Genomic DNA, 14,239 nt, shown 5'->3' with positions numbered 1-14,239 from the left:
TCATCTGCTTGTATGCGTCGAAGTGTCAGAAGTTTCCAAATAGCAGGAAGGAGCTTGGGGTTTACGAGTTGTCGCACGATGCGTTGAAAGTTGACTTGGTAATCCTCCTCCTCCAATATCTCCAGGCACTGATGCTGTCGTTGGCTCGGGTGGTTTGTTATGCACCCGTAACAGGTTTCTTTGATATAGTTCAAACAGGTTATGTTGAATAAATGAAGTATTGCTGTTTTCACCGTATTGATGAGAGCGCTTGAGATTCAGCCGTCAATTTCATCACACTGATTACTCTCCTCCTCCTCTGGTGAAGGCTGAGGGGCAGGTATCGGGTCTGGAGTTTGTGGGGAGGGTGAGTAGCTGATGGTTGCCTCGTCCTCCACGATCACCCTCTTGTCTTCAGGTTGGATATCTGTGTGTACAGACTCAGCCACGCATAGCGGTGAATAGAGGTCGGGTGAAGGCGGATGATACGATCTGAGGTTGTATCCTGTCGGTGTCCCTGGACTGAATAGGGACTCAAAGAGCTGCGACGATGAGGTGGCTGGTGAGTAGAGGTCTGGAGAAGGTGGATGATATGGCCCGGTGTTGAAGCTTTCATCATCATGATCAGGAGAGAAGACGGTCTCTTCTTGCTGGTTGTAGAGGTCCCAATATGGTGTTTTCCCGTACGCTCCATACATTCTCAAGGTCTGCCGCCCGCCGTTATGAAGAAGAAGAGTCTGTGAGCTCGCAGTTAGACCCTGATATATAGCGCAGGAAGGTGGGAGGGTCCTCAAGAAGGGGAGTGGGTCCTCAAAAGAGGGTGGGTCCTCAAAAGAGGGTGGGGTTTAGATCCACAACAGGGAACGTCAGGATTCTTTTCACTGACATAACATCAATCCAGCAGCGTGAGTTTTCGAAAAGGTTGGAAAGACGCTGTCCAATTTCATTCATCTTCTCAACCCAAGCATCATACGGTAGAGCCAGCACAGTCTTGAATGCACCACAGTTCTGATTGAATGCCTCCAACACAAACAGATCTGAGGGGGTCGTCTGGTTATTCTTGCGTTTGCTTGCCTGAAAAGACCAGCGGCCATTTGCTGTGGTTTTTGACCCCCACACTGCACTAAAGAGAGGTTCTCTCGCAGCTATTTCAACATCGGAAGGACACATTCTCATCCTTTTTGCTGGTCGAGGAGAGCTTTCATCTTCATCCTCCCTTTCATACACTGAGACTGATTCAGGGTTATCGTTAAGGTGTGGGATTGCCAACCGTAACACAGCCCAGTCGTTGTGGGTGAGAGTACACAGAGCCAATGATCCATTAAATACCTCGTCTTGATCCAATTGATATAGGCAGAGCTCTCCTATTTCGTACATGAAAATATACCCCCAGCTACCGCTCAGTCCATATGGTTCCAAAGACCACTCTTCCTGCAGAGTGTCAAATGGAGGCCTTTGTACCTTGCATAGGTAATATGTTGATTTCTTCAGGGCATCCAATTCACGGCGCGTATACCTGTAGACGGTTACTGGGGTTTCACACAGAAGAGATGTACGTCTTAGCTGACCTGAGGCCTGTTTTTCATCCATTGTTGTTGGTGAAGTTGAATCATCATCTGCAGAGTATGTTACGATAGGAATTCCGATAGGTATCTCAGACGAGGAAATAGATGATGTAGATGGTTGTTCATCATCTTGGCACACCTTGCTTTTCTCCCCGGTTTGATGAAAAACTCTCTTAACTCTAACCATTGTTCAACAAGCGTTCTTTTCCAGCGAATGCTGCAGGTAAATTGTTGCGTTTTCCGCTAGTATTTAAAACAAACAATGAAGAACGCCCCTCTGTTTTTTTAATTCGTTGATTCTAGATTCGCCCCCTAATGACGAAATCCTATCAGCGCGCATAGTTACACCCCTTGGCCACACCCCCCCGAGACACCCCAGCAACAGCACAGACGTGTTAATTCAATAAACAGGGAATGGGAATTGTCAGACAATGCTCGACACTTTGGGCCAGGAAGGAGCACGGTCATCTTAATTACTTTGACTACAGTTGGTGTGAAGACTGTCTGAGACAATACGCAAGAAACAGCTGCGGATGTCTGAGGTCTGGTCACCTATTCATTAAACAGTGGATGTATATTGACTGAGACAATACACAAGAAACAGCTGCGATGCCTTAATTCAATAAACAGTGACTGAGGATTTTATAACCTTTATTTTTTATTTTTTCAGTTCATTTATTTCTCTGTTTTAGATCATCTTTACAATTTACTGGTGCAGATTAGATTACTCAAACATTTGAGCAGAGGAAGAAAGGTTCTGTATCTACTTTTTGTCTCCTTGTTTTATAGATGTAAAAACATCCATCTAAATAACCCCTGTGTTAAAACAGAATTAATTTACAATTCTGTCAGGTTCTCTCTTTTTATCAGAATTTCGTGTGATGTGCCTGCATTAACCTGAGTGACCTTTTAAAGTGGATAAACTACATGTTTTTTTTTTTTTTTCAGTTCATCTCTACAACAAAAGCCAATTCATCCTTATTTTCTAAATAGCATCTAAATAACCCCTGCGTTAAAACAAAATGAATTTACAATTCTGTCAGGTTCTCTCTTTTTATCAGAATTTTGTGTGGTGTGTCTGCATTAACCTGAGTGACCTTTTAAAGTGGATAAACTACATGTTTTGTTTTTAGATGTAAAAAACATCTAAAAACATACAATTAGAAAGATTCGCTTCCTTGTAATGACAACATCCGGCTAATGACAACATCCGGTTAATGACAACATCCGGCTGATGACAACATCCGATTAATGATGATAACCGGTTACGTCACAGGAAGACCCACCACTGGAAGTCCCGCCCTAGGATGTCCCAGCCACCGGAGGTCCCGCCCACCTGTCAAAGTTTTCACACCTCGTTTGATTGAAGGATGTACATTTAGTCTCTACTGTCCACAAAAATAACTGTCCAATTCTTTGATGAGAGTCGGGGCTCCACGAAGGGCTTGACCTGAGAAACGTGGAACATGGGGTGAATCCTCATGGAGTTGGGTAATCTCAGTCGTACAGTGACAGGGTTGATGATCTTGGAGATTGGGAAAGGTCCAACAAATCGGGGTGCCAATTTCCGGGATTCTACCCTTAATGGGAGGTCCTTGGCGGAGAGCCAAACTTTCTGCCCCACCTGGTACTTAGGGGCAGGGATCTGTCTCCGGTTGGCCGTTCTTGACTGAACCAGTGACATTCTGATCATCGACCTCCTGGCCTTTCTCCATATTCTTTGGCACCTTAGGGCAGCTACTTGAGCGGACGGAACATTAGCTTCTCTCTCCTGAACTGAAAACACAACATGAAAAGGAGACAAACCAGTGGCACTTGATTGCACAGAGCTCGTGGCGTATTCAACCCAGGGCAAATTTTGTGACCACATGGTGACTCACAAAATATACAAAGTTTGGTTTCAGCTTCTTGGTTGGCTCTCTCGGTTTGGCCATCAGACTGAGGATGAAACCCTGAGGAAAGACTAACAGAAATTCCCAACAACAAACAAAACTCCTTCCAGAAACGTAACACAAATTAGGGTCCTCTATCGGAAACAATGTCATTTGGGATTCCATGGAGCCTGAAAACTTCTCGGGTCAATATCTCACCCATCTCCTTAGCAGATGGAAGCTTCTCCAAGGGCACCAGATGAACCATTTTTGAAAATCTGTCAATTATGGTTAGTAGTACAGAGTGACCATTAGAAACCGGTAGACCTGTCACAAAATCCATTGCAATATGTGACCAAGGGCGAGGGGGAATTGGCAAAGGGTGCAAAAACCCCACAGGGGGGCGACGAGAAGGCTTGGCTCGACAACATTGAGTGCATTCAGCAACAAAGTCTTTGACATCCTTGACCAGCGATGGCCACCAAAACTGAGTTCGAACTGTCTGAATGGTTCTGCTGATTCCTGGATGACAAACTAAACGAGAGCAATGACAAGACTCCAGTACCTTAGGCACAAGGCGTTCAGGGACAAAACAGCGGTCAGGTGGACATGATGGTGGGATAGGCAGATCTCTAATGGCTTCTTGGACCTCCCTTTCCACTTCCAATCTGGACACAGACAACCTGACGGTTTCAGGAATGATAAACTCCTCTTCACCCACAGACTGAGATTCTTCAGGCTCTTGAATCCGGGATAGGGCGTCAGGTTTGCCATTTTTACTCCCTGGCCTGTAAGATAGGGAGAAATTAAAACGACCAAAAAACAAAGCCCACCTAGCCTGTCTGGGGTTTAGCCGTTTTGCTGATTTCAGGTACTCCAAGTTCCTATGGTCAGTCCACACCATAAACAGCTCCTTAGTCCCCTCCAGCCAATGTCTCCACTCTGTCAACGCCAACTTGACAGCCAATAACTCTCTGTCTCCCACGTCGTAATTCCGCTCAGCCTGTGACAGAGTCCTTGAAAAGAAGGCACATGGGTGAACACGATCATCCTCACCTCTTTGGCTTAATACAGCTCCGACCCCAGTGCTTGATGGAGAAAGAGGGATTAGTGACTTGTAGTCTCCAGATTTTGCAGGGATCAGAAAAGCCACTAACTTGCTTTTGTCTTGAGTGGAACTTGAAACCCAGAGGGGAAACCTCAGTGGGCGGCAGGGGGTGATCTCCACAGCACAGGTAAGAAGTGACTCCAGGCTGAATAATCCGAGGGCTAGGCTGGCTCAATAATCCAAGGACAGAAATGACAAAATCCTTTCCATTGGGCTTCCATTATTTATTTATTTTTTTGTCTTTAGAAAAGTAGGTAGTGGGAGAACAAAACATTGTCACAGTATTTGAAACAAACCACTATTCTCCTCCTCAATGCAGGAAAGACAGAAGTGTTTAAAAGTGATCAAAAGTTCACACATCAGCACTCTAAAGGAGACTGGAAACTGCAGAGTATGCCAGGAACCAGGGTGTGGTTATGGACTTGGACCTAAATTTAGCAATCACTTACATAGCCTTGCTAAAGTATTTACACTCTGTAAGTTTATTACCTTACATCCACAAACTATAACTTATTTTATTGGGATTTTATGACAGACCAATACAAAGTAGAGCATGTATGTGAAGTGGAAGGAAAGGATACATTTTATAACAAATAAAAATCTGAAATGTGTGGCAAGTATTTCTATTTAGCCCCCCTGAGTCAATACATTATAGTAGAATCAGAATCAGAATCAGCTTTATTGCCAAGTTTGTACATACAAACATAGGGGTGCCCAAGTTGAGTCCTCAAGAGCTACCATGCTGCTATTTTTAGATCCCTTCTCCAACGCATGAGTCAAATGGCTGAATTCCCTCATCAGGCATCAGCATGTCATCCAGCTCTGCAGGTGCGCTGGCAAAGAGATTATTTCTAAAAGTTGCAGGGATTTAGCTCTTGAAGACTGGACGTGGGGCATCCCTGTTTTATAGAACACCCTCAAAACACACTCCTTCCTGGACATTATAAAAAAAACACTAAAACAAAAGGGAGAATTGTGGACCGTCACAAGTCTGGTTCATCTCTGGGTACAATTCCCAGATGCTTGAAAGTCCCACATTCATCTGTTGAAACGTTTATACACAAGTATAAACACCATGGGAATGTCCAGCCATCATACTGCTCAGAAAACTGACGGGTTCTGAGTCCCAGAGATAAAAGTCTTTGGTGTGAAATATGCAAATCAACCTAAGAACAAAAGCCAGAGATCTTGTGAAGACCCTGGAAGAAGCTGTTAGGAGAGAGTCGTTATCCACAGTGCAACATATCCCTTACTAACACAGGCTGAAAGGCCGCTCAGCGAGGAAGAAGCCAAAACTCCAAAAGCAACATAAAAGCCAGATTACAGTTTTTGCATGCATTAAGAGTTTCAGTTTGGAGACATGGCCTGATTAACGTAAAATGTAAACATTTTGCCATAATTACGATAATTACATTTGGAGGACAAAAAGGAGGACGTTTGCAAGCCTGACACCACTTCAGCTGTAAAGGTAAAACCACCAGAGCTTTGTGGTCATCACAAAGCCTGGAAGTCAATCCCATAGAATTTTGTGGGCAGTCCTGAGAAGCTGTGTGCAAGTAAGGTGGCCTACAAATCTGACTCAGTTACAGCAGTTCTCTCAGGAGAAACGGGCCAAAAAAAGAAATCCAGAAGATTTGTAGAAGGGTAAAGTTAAAACACAATTCCACTAAATACTAACGAAATGTATGTTTTTTTTTTTTTTTTTTTGCAGAATTTTTATTTTATACAGAAAACATCTTGTTGCAAATGTATTTCTCCTAAGAAAAAAACATTTGTATTATTTAAATTGCATCTTTTTAAACAAGTAAAACGTCAGCTTTGCAGTGTGAACAGTCTTGCTATACTGATTTAAGTCAATATGACGTATGTGGATTATTGATCCAGTTTATCTGCTGCTGGCTGGAGCTGGGTATGTTGCGTTTAGACGGGCTGTTTCTCGTCTTGCGCCGTATCCCGTTAAACTCTCTCACGGGAGTGCGCAAAATCTCCGTCCGCGCTCACGTATCCGCGGCCCCGTGAAGTTCCAGAACACGTGATCCTGTTAGGGCGAATCAGATTTTAAATTTCTGTGCGGTGCGCGCTCCTGCCCCAAACGAAATAGCCGGGCCGTAGGAGGTGAGAATAACCCGCCTCAGCAGCACCGACACCAGGCCCCACGTTTGTTCCAGGCTCCGGAGAAAGTAGCAGGATGTCTGAGGAGAAGCCAAAGGTTGGTACCAGGGTTCTACCACCGAGAGCCCCGTTCAGGTTCAATGTTCAGTGCTGATAATTTCCCCAGTAAGTTGTCGCTAAAGGCTGCGGCAACCGTCTTTGAGCGCGTAGACGGGGAAAACAAAGGTTTGCGGATATTCTGGGTTTGTGCGCACATTCCGCCTACATTTCCTCTGTTTGCTCGGTTATCACTGGTTTTAGATACTAAGCTGCATTTAAAGTATGCTATGGTTTCAGATGCTAATATAGGGGATGGTTATAGGGTAAACGCGTTTGCGTTTTCCCTCTGCGTTTGCGCCATTGTGGCTCTCTGCGCCAGTTTTCAGCGTGGGCTAGCATGCTAAGCTAACCCCCCTGCGGAATGGATGTGTGAAACCTTGCCTCACCACTGATCATATCTGCTAATTAGCTGCAGCTGTTCATTCTGTGGGCTCCCGGCTGGTCTGTTTCCTCAGGATGAGGATGAGGATGGTGATGATGACTAATTTTGTTGCAGGAAGGAGTGAAGACGGAGAACGACCACATCAACCTGAAGGTAGCAGGTCAGGATGGATCAGTGGTCCAGTTCAAGATCAAGAGGCACACTCCTCTCAGCAAACTCATGAAGGCTTACTGCGAAAGACAGGCAAGCTCTGCCCCCTTTACACAGTGATGTACACCCCGCTTCTTTCCAGAACTGTTTTCTGGACTTCAGACTTCACATCATTAAATCTGGTTTCAGTTGTGATTTCTGAATCTGAATTGGTTTTTTTTTTTTTTTCTTTTTACAGGGGCTTTCAATTCGTCAGATAAGGTTTAGGTTTGATGGACAGCCGATCAATGAAACAGACACACCTGCACAGGTTGGTATAACATCACACACTGTGGTGAAAGCAAGGTTTTTTTAAGTCTTTTAAGCAGTCGGCATCATGCATTGTACACCTCTGCTTCTTCAGTGATGTTTGATGGTAACAAGAAGACGGGCGCTGTCCGACACTGCTTACATTTCATGCAAACTCGATAAAGCAAAAGTTATTCAGTCCTGATTTGTGCGAAATCTAGAAAACTTGCCACAAATCTACACATAATGATTTAACTAAACCTGCAATGCACCCAGCCCTACCTCTTGACCTATTTTGCATTGCTTAAATAGAAGGATAAAGGAATCGAATGAGCTCTCAACTCGCCAGATTCTAGCCATTTCTACAATTGTAAAGAGGTTTTGATGCTCTTTAAAGCAGTGTCCAAATACATAAGAAAAAAACTTTGGGTGTAGGAAATCTCAGGGTAATTTATTTCAATTCGGCAACAGAAAACGTCACATTTGCAAAATTCACCACGGATTCATGCCAGATACTTCTATGAAGGGTAGACTTTTAGTATACAAACCTGAAAAGGAGACAAGGATCCAGACAAGGAAACAAGTATGGGTAATAAGGGAGGACTGAAGGAAAGATGTAATGATGAAAGGTTACACAAGGAATGAAGGGAGGTCAGACCCAAACATGGAAAGAGAGGAAGTGCACTCTGAAGGAAGGATGGTAGGTAGGAGGGAGGAAGGAAGGAAGGAAGGATGAGAAGAAGACATTGAGACGAGGACAGGAGGTGGGAAGGACACATTTATTGATATTTTTTCATACATATTTTCTTTTTTTCCTCTTTTTTTTAAAACTTATACAGAACTGGAAAATATTAAAATCAAATTCCACTCTTTTATAGTACCTTATCCTTAGACAGTGTAAGCATTTTGTAAAGGAGATTTATGTATCAAAAGATTTGTATTTATCTGAAATAAATAATAGCTCAACAGCAGCACATAACACATTATATTAAAGCAGAGGTTTAGGCCATTTAATGATGTGGAGCTCTCGGGTGCGTTCCTTTACAGTCAGCTGGTGAAGGGATGATTAAGCAGAAAGGGAGGAGTTTTTCTATTAAACTGTGGGCAAAGCATTTGTCAGCAGGAATTTGGAGACTGTTAAATTGTATTCATTAACTGCTAAAAATATAAATGAGCTTTGAACTAAAAACCTCCAGAGATCTGTTGCTGGTTAATACCCAGCCTGGAGATCTGTAGAGTCACATACTTTTTATAGGAATTAAGGCATTTTTATCTCTATGCTCAAAAACCTGCTTTTGTTAATTTTAAAATAAAAAAAATAAAGTTTCACAGTCCTGCGATTGTTCAGCTGATATGCTACAACCAGACGAGAAGGCATTTCTCTGGGATCTTCAGCAATTAGTGGTAAACGATATTAGATAAAATACAAATATGTAAAAACACAAAATATGTTGAGCAACATCTTGGCAGCATTTTAACAGCTAGAGGCAGAGAGCTGTGTAGCAGTCTGGTGGTTCTCCTTCTGGTATTTTGGTCCAGTTTGCCTTATGGCAGCATGTCAAAACATTCATGCAGTCAGTGTGAGGAGTCTCTGATGTCCATAGCCTCGTTCTTGCAGTGGAACAGGAACACTCCAGTGGCCTTTTCTGTTCCCCTCACTTGCTCGACCGTGGTGCCGCATTATGCGCGTCTGGCATATGCGTCTGTTGATGCATTGCTTAAAATGGACCGCAAACTCCTCCTACCCTGCACGCCTTTCTGCTCGCCGGCTCAGAAATGATGTGCGGTCAATGCTAAGGTGGGCAGACGTCAGCCGTTTTTCTCAGAATCTGCAAAAAAGAAAGGAAAACAAACTAGGGGCTACATTTTAGATTTTCATCAGACATCCTAGTATATAATGAGATGACATTATCCACGCAACGGTGGGAACATTTATCATCATGATTACTGTGTGCAAATTCATCCCACTTACCAGTATTATCAGTTTGCTAAAATACGTGTAGAAATATGCAAAAAGGATTTTTACAGACTGAAAGTAATTTATCACCGTTAAAGCCAGCAGCAAAAAATGTATTTATCAACATTATTAGTTACATTATATATTAACAAATTCAACAGCTGCTCATAATAAAATGATGTTGCAGAGAAAACTGCAGACCAAGCCTACAAAGCATTCAGCCTTCAGACTGTTGTTTTAACGAGCTAGGAAAATACTTTAAGCTGTTTAAATCGGCTTGAAAATTATATTATTATTATTGTTAGGGTTTGCAGGAAGTTTCTTCAGTTCATCTGCTGTATTGACAGTTTCACAAATTAGATGGTCATCAAACGACTTCAGGATAAATAAACGCGTCGTGCTGTTTTCCATCCGAGCATAAGCTGCTCCTTCGTCTCCAGCGCTGGTGGTTCGTTAAAGTTGAACAGAAGAACTGTTCTGAATATTTGCAAACCTTTGATTAAAAGTTGCCATCTTCCATTGTTTGCTCAGCAGCTAGTTCAGGAAAGATGGACGTTTCTTAAGAACCCTTGAAGCTTTTTAACCTCCAAGTTTTTGCTGCCTTCAACACTTGGTGCTCTTTGGTGGTTAAATAATTCCCCGTTTCACTTGGCGCCCGAGAAGCTACCTTCAAAACCTGAACTTAGAAAACTTGGTTATTGAATACGGTTTTAGTTGTAGCTTTAATTTTAAAGGGCGCAGTCCTGGTGGCGCAGGGGTATAAGCGTGTGACCCATTCAGTGCAGGCTTTCACGGGGTTGAATCCCGGACCGCTATTTCCTCTCAACCTACTTTAAAAAAAAATTTAAAATAAAGGCCACTAGTGCCTTCAAAAATACCTTTAACTTTAATTTTAAAATGGGATTTCTAACCATAAAAAATGTGGTCATTAAAACCAAAGTGTGCTTTCATCCCTTCATGAAAGCTTTCTTTAGTAGAAAGGATGACATCAGCGCTTAGGTTTCCAGAGTTGTATTGGAAACAACCACATGACCTTCTCGGAAGGAATCCTTTTGACAGACATCTCCAAAATGGCAACCTGAAGACTGTGCATCTTTATTTCAGACTGTTCATTTGACAGTCAAACATCACTAATCGGACCAGTCACCGTTTTTGGTAGAAATTACTTCTGCATGACAAATAATTCACTAGTAGGTGCTGTAGAGTAATTTTATGACATGCACAGTGGTAATTCTGTGTGATTGCAAGGCATGTTTTTTTTTTAAATAAAAGCAGTGTGGGGTTCTGTCAGTGAGGTCTCTGAGGAAACAGGTGGCCCCAATTTAAGGACAAAGGTAGCAGGTGTTCAGTAAAATGGGTCGTTCCAGACATTGTTCAGAAGAATGAGAAGAACTTTGAGAAAGTGGATTGGAGAGGGGAAAACTTAATAAAGAAGAGCAGAACAAGAAACAAACAAGAACCGTGTGGAAGAAAACAGAATAACTCAATTCGAGTGGATCAGAGAATAACCAAGATGGTGAAAACTCAGCCAATGAGCATCTCCAGGATGATCACAGAAGGTCTCCAGTTATCTGTGAGTTCAGTAGCAGTTAGAAGATGCGGAGATGAAGCCACGCCATTGTCAGAAAGTCCCAGCAAAGTGCCATTGTTTTTAGAAAACATGTTTAGGAGGTCTACAGTGTGCCAAATAATACGCTGACTGGGCTGAAGAGAAATGGTGCAACATTGTGTGGACTAATTAAAGCAAGATTGTTCTTTTTGGGTCGAGACAGTTCGTCTGCAAATGCAGAATTCAATCAACAATATGCTGAAGCATGTTGGCTCAAACATATCAAAATGTTTCCTACACCGAGGTGTTGGACCTATTTGACGCATACCAGTGGTCCTGGATCAGGTTGGAGGCATTAAAGTACTTGAACAGGTTTTGTTGCTTTATGCCAAAGAGGAAATGTCTCTGGAGAGGGTGGTTCTACAAGACAACACACTTGTATGCAAGCAGCATCTTGGTCCTGGACCAATAAGATTAATGTTATGGAGTGACCAGCCAGCTATTAAACATGCTGAGGACAAACCAGGAAGAGGAACTGTGGACTGTAGTCCAATCGTCCTGGGCTGGAAAACCTGTTTGCTTGTTCCCAGAGGTTGGTCAACTCCATGCAGAACAGAACAACCTAATATACCCTTTTCCACACTTATTGTAGAAAGATGTCACATTTAATTTTCTTGTTGTGTTGTACTTTGGAATAAAAGGTGCATTTGTGTGTATGAATATTTATGCTGTTATTTTGAGCAGAACAGATCTCTGTCCTTTCTGTATATGTTTACTTGTAGGGTGATTGACTTTTAAATGCTTTTTGTTGCAGCTGGAGATGGAAGATGAGGACACTATTGATGTATTTCAGCAACAAACAGGAGGAGTCTACTAGATGGCATTTGGACTATTGGTGTAACGTCAAGTTTTTTGTTGTATTGTTTATTTCTACAATTATAAGTTTTGTTTTTTTCCCTTTTCTGTGCTTGGCTTAATGCCAGGCTCATGTTTATGGCTGACATTCAGGGGGCAAATCCTGACTATTAAATAATGCAGGGAAACCATTTTAAAAGCGTTTTATTCTCCTAAATGAACTATTTAACAATTGTCTGAAGCTGGGGCTGATCTCAGATCTGACGTGTTGTAATGGAAGGGGATCTTGTGACAAGATGTGCTCATGACTCTTGAATCATAAGCTTCATTATGTTAATCTGTTTCCCAATTTCTAAGCATTTGAATTTAAAACGGGCAGAAGTCTTTTAATTGACGTACTGGTTTAAGATTGTGTGTGAAACCCTTCTCCGTTTGAGCCAGATTCTGATGTCTGGTAACATTTTAAGAACCATGTAACACGTTCAAACATAAACAGGAGAAAATCTTGTTCAAAGAAAGGGTTAAATATTCATATTATATTTAAAGCAGATCTAAATGGATGATGATGTATGGTTTACTGGACCAAAAACGTGGCTCTAAGGGTTGTAGATTTATACATTACTGTACGTTGTTGGTCGTACGGGAGGGAGGGGCGTGTCCTTCACTTGTAAACTGACTTCTTCACATCTAACCAAACCTTTTTTAGAGTGGAAAAACTTTCGGTCCATTACTGGCGTATCTGTAAACATACGAAGTCATACAAACTGTGTTGACAATTTTTTGAATGAGTTTGTAAAGAATTCATCACATCTACTGTTTTGTTTGCTGTGTATTGTTTGATTACTTTTTTGTTATGAGAATGTCCTCTGGTGTTCTAAATGTAACTTTTAGGAACAAGTAGGGACATTGGCTTTTCTTCCTAATTTGTACATTATTTGTTGTCCCTATTCTGTACACAATAAATATAGTTTGATACCTCTTGAATTGTCCGACCTTCATTTGTGGGAAGCTGTTGTAAAGATGTTATGATAAATATTGCCACCAGCAGGTTGTTTTGGGGTACTGTGCAGAGTTTGTGTTAGGAACCCACTGGGTCAACACAGCAGGACCAGTTTTAATTTTACAATGTGCATTTAACACATCTTACTTCATACTCTACTGTAAAAATGTATTTAACCCCATTACATTTTATTTTTTCTGTAGTTTTGTCACCTAAAGGTTTCAATTCAGTTTATATAGCGCCAATTCACAACATCTGTCGTCTCAAGGCACTTCACAACAGTCAGGTTCATACATTCCAATTAATCCTAATTATTGAACAGTGCAGTCAGATTCAGTTATTTATTCAAATTGGATAAAAAGTTTTTTTGTCTAAGGAAACCCAGCAGATTGTATTGAGTTAGAGAATTGTAGCATTCCCTCCTCCCGGATGAGCATGTAGAGACAGTGGACAGTCACTGGCGTTGACTTTGCAGCAATCCCTCATACTGAGCATGCATGTAGCGACAGTGGAGAGGAAAAACTCCCTTTTAACAGGAAGAAACCTGCAGCAGAACCAGGCTCAGTATGACCGACTGGGGGTTTGAGAGAACAGAGCAGAGACACAAAAAGAACACAGAAGCACTGATCAAGGAGTACTTTCTATGGGAAGGAAAAGTAAATGTTAATGGATGTAGCTCCTTTAGTCGATTCACCTAGAAAGAAAGAACAGATAAACTCTGAGCCAGTTTTCAAGGTTAGAGTCTGACAGAAAGCACATAGTTAGTTACAGTTAAGCTCATCAATTGCCATGTCTAGGAGAGAGAAAGGGTTTAACACTGAAAGACAGGGCCATGTGGATCATCGGTAGAGGGTGAGCATTAAGTTGTTGGCAGCAGAAGCTTGGACGATGCCCCTCTCCAGAAAGGTGTCACATGTAGACACAGAGTCAGGCCATGTGTAGCTTCTAGGAAGAGAAAAGAGAAAGAACAAAGTTAAAAGCTGAAATAACAGCAAATAATGCAAAATTGGAGAGTAGTGTGAGAATGTAGCGAAGAAGGTGAAAGTGTTCATTATGTCCTCCAGCAGCCTAAGCCTATAGCAGCATAACTACACAGATAGCTCAGGATAACCTAACCTACTCTAACTATAAGTTTTATAAAAAACGAAAGTTTTAAGCCTAGCCTTAAAAGTAGACAGTTTGTCCATCTAGAGCCCACTGATGGTCATTGTTATACTAAAAACCACAACGATTGGGAGACCTCTCTCTGTCAGACTGATTATAACCATTGGAAAAGAGAAGGGGTCATACAGGTAGCAGAAATGGAGGGTGTATTTGCACCTCA

At 42.0% G+C, this 14,239-nt stretch overlaps 1 protein-coding gene across 1 annotated transcript; it reads left to right on the top strand.

Moving 5' to 3' along the window:
* Positions 1-6,575: 6,575 nt before the first annotated feature.
* On the top strand, positions 6,576-12,899 carry sumo3b (small ubiquitin like modifier 3b). Its single transcript, XM_047371632.1, has 4 exons — positions 6,576-6,732; positions 7,231-7,359; positions 7,505-7,576; positions 11,875-12,899. The coding sequence occupies exons 1-4, from the start codon at positions 6,712-6,714 to the stop codon at positions 11,935-11,937; spliced, it is 285 nt and encodes a 94-aa protein (XP_047227588.1). The 5' UTR covers positions 6,576-6,711; the 3' UTR covers positions 11,938-12,899.
* The last annotated feature ends 1,340 nt before the right edge of the window (positions 12,900-14,239 follow it).

This window comes from Girardinichthys multiradiatus, chromosome 7 (assembly GCF_021462225.1).
Source record: "Girardinichthys multiradiatus isolate DD_20200921_A chromosome 7, DD_fGirMul_XY1, whole genome shotgun sequence".
In the NCBI taxonomy this organism is placed as follows: domain Eukaryota; kingdom Metazoa; phylum Chordata; class Actinopteri; order Cyprinodontiformes; family Goodeidae; genus Girardinichthys; species Girardinichthys multiradiatus.
This window is presented reverse-complemented; position numbering and strand designations above follow the sequence as displayed.

Bases quoted from the DNA above. Each gene is read 5' to 3' on its own strand.
- sumo3b (XM_047371632.1), top strand. From the start codon at position 6,712: ATGTCTGAGGAGAAGCCAAAG. The intron at 7,360-7,504 runs GCAAGCTCTGCC...TTCTTTTTACAG, and splicing joins AGGCTTACTGCGAAAGACAG to GGGCTTTCAATTCGTCAGAT. The intron at 7,577-11,874 runs GTTGGTATAACA...TTTTTGTTGCAG, and splicing joins AAACAGACACACCTGCACAG to CTGGAGATGGAAGATGAGGA.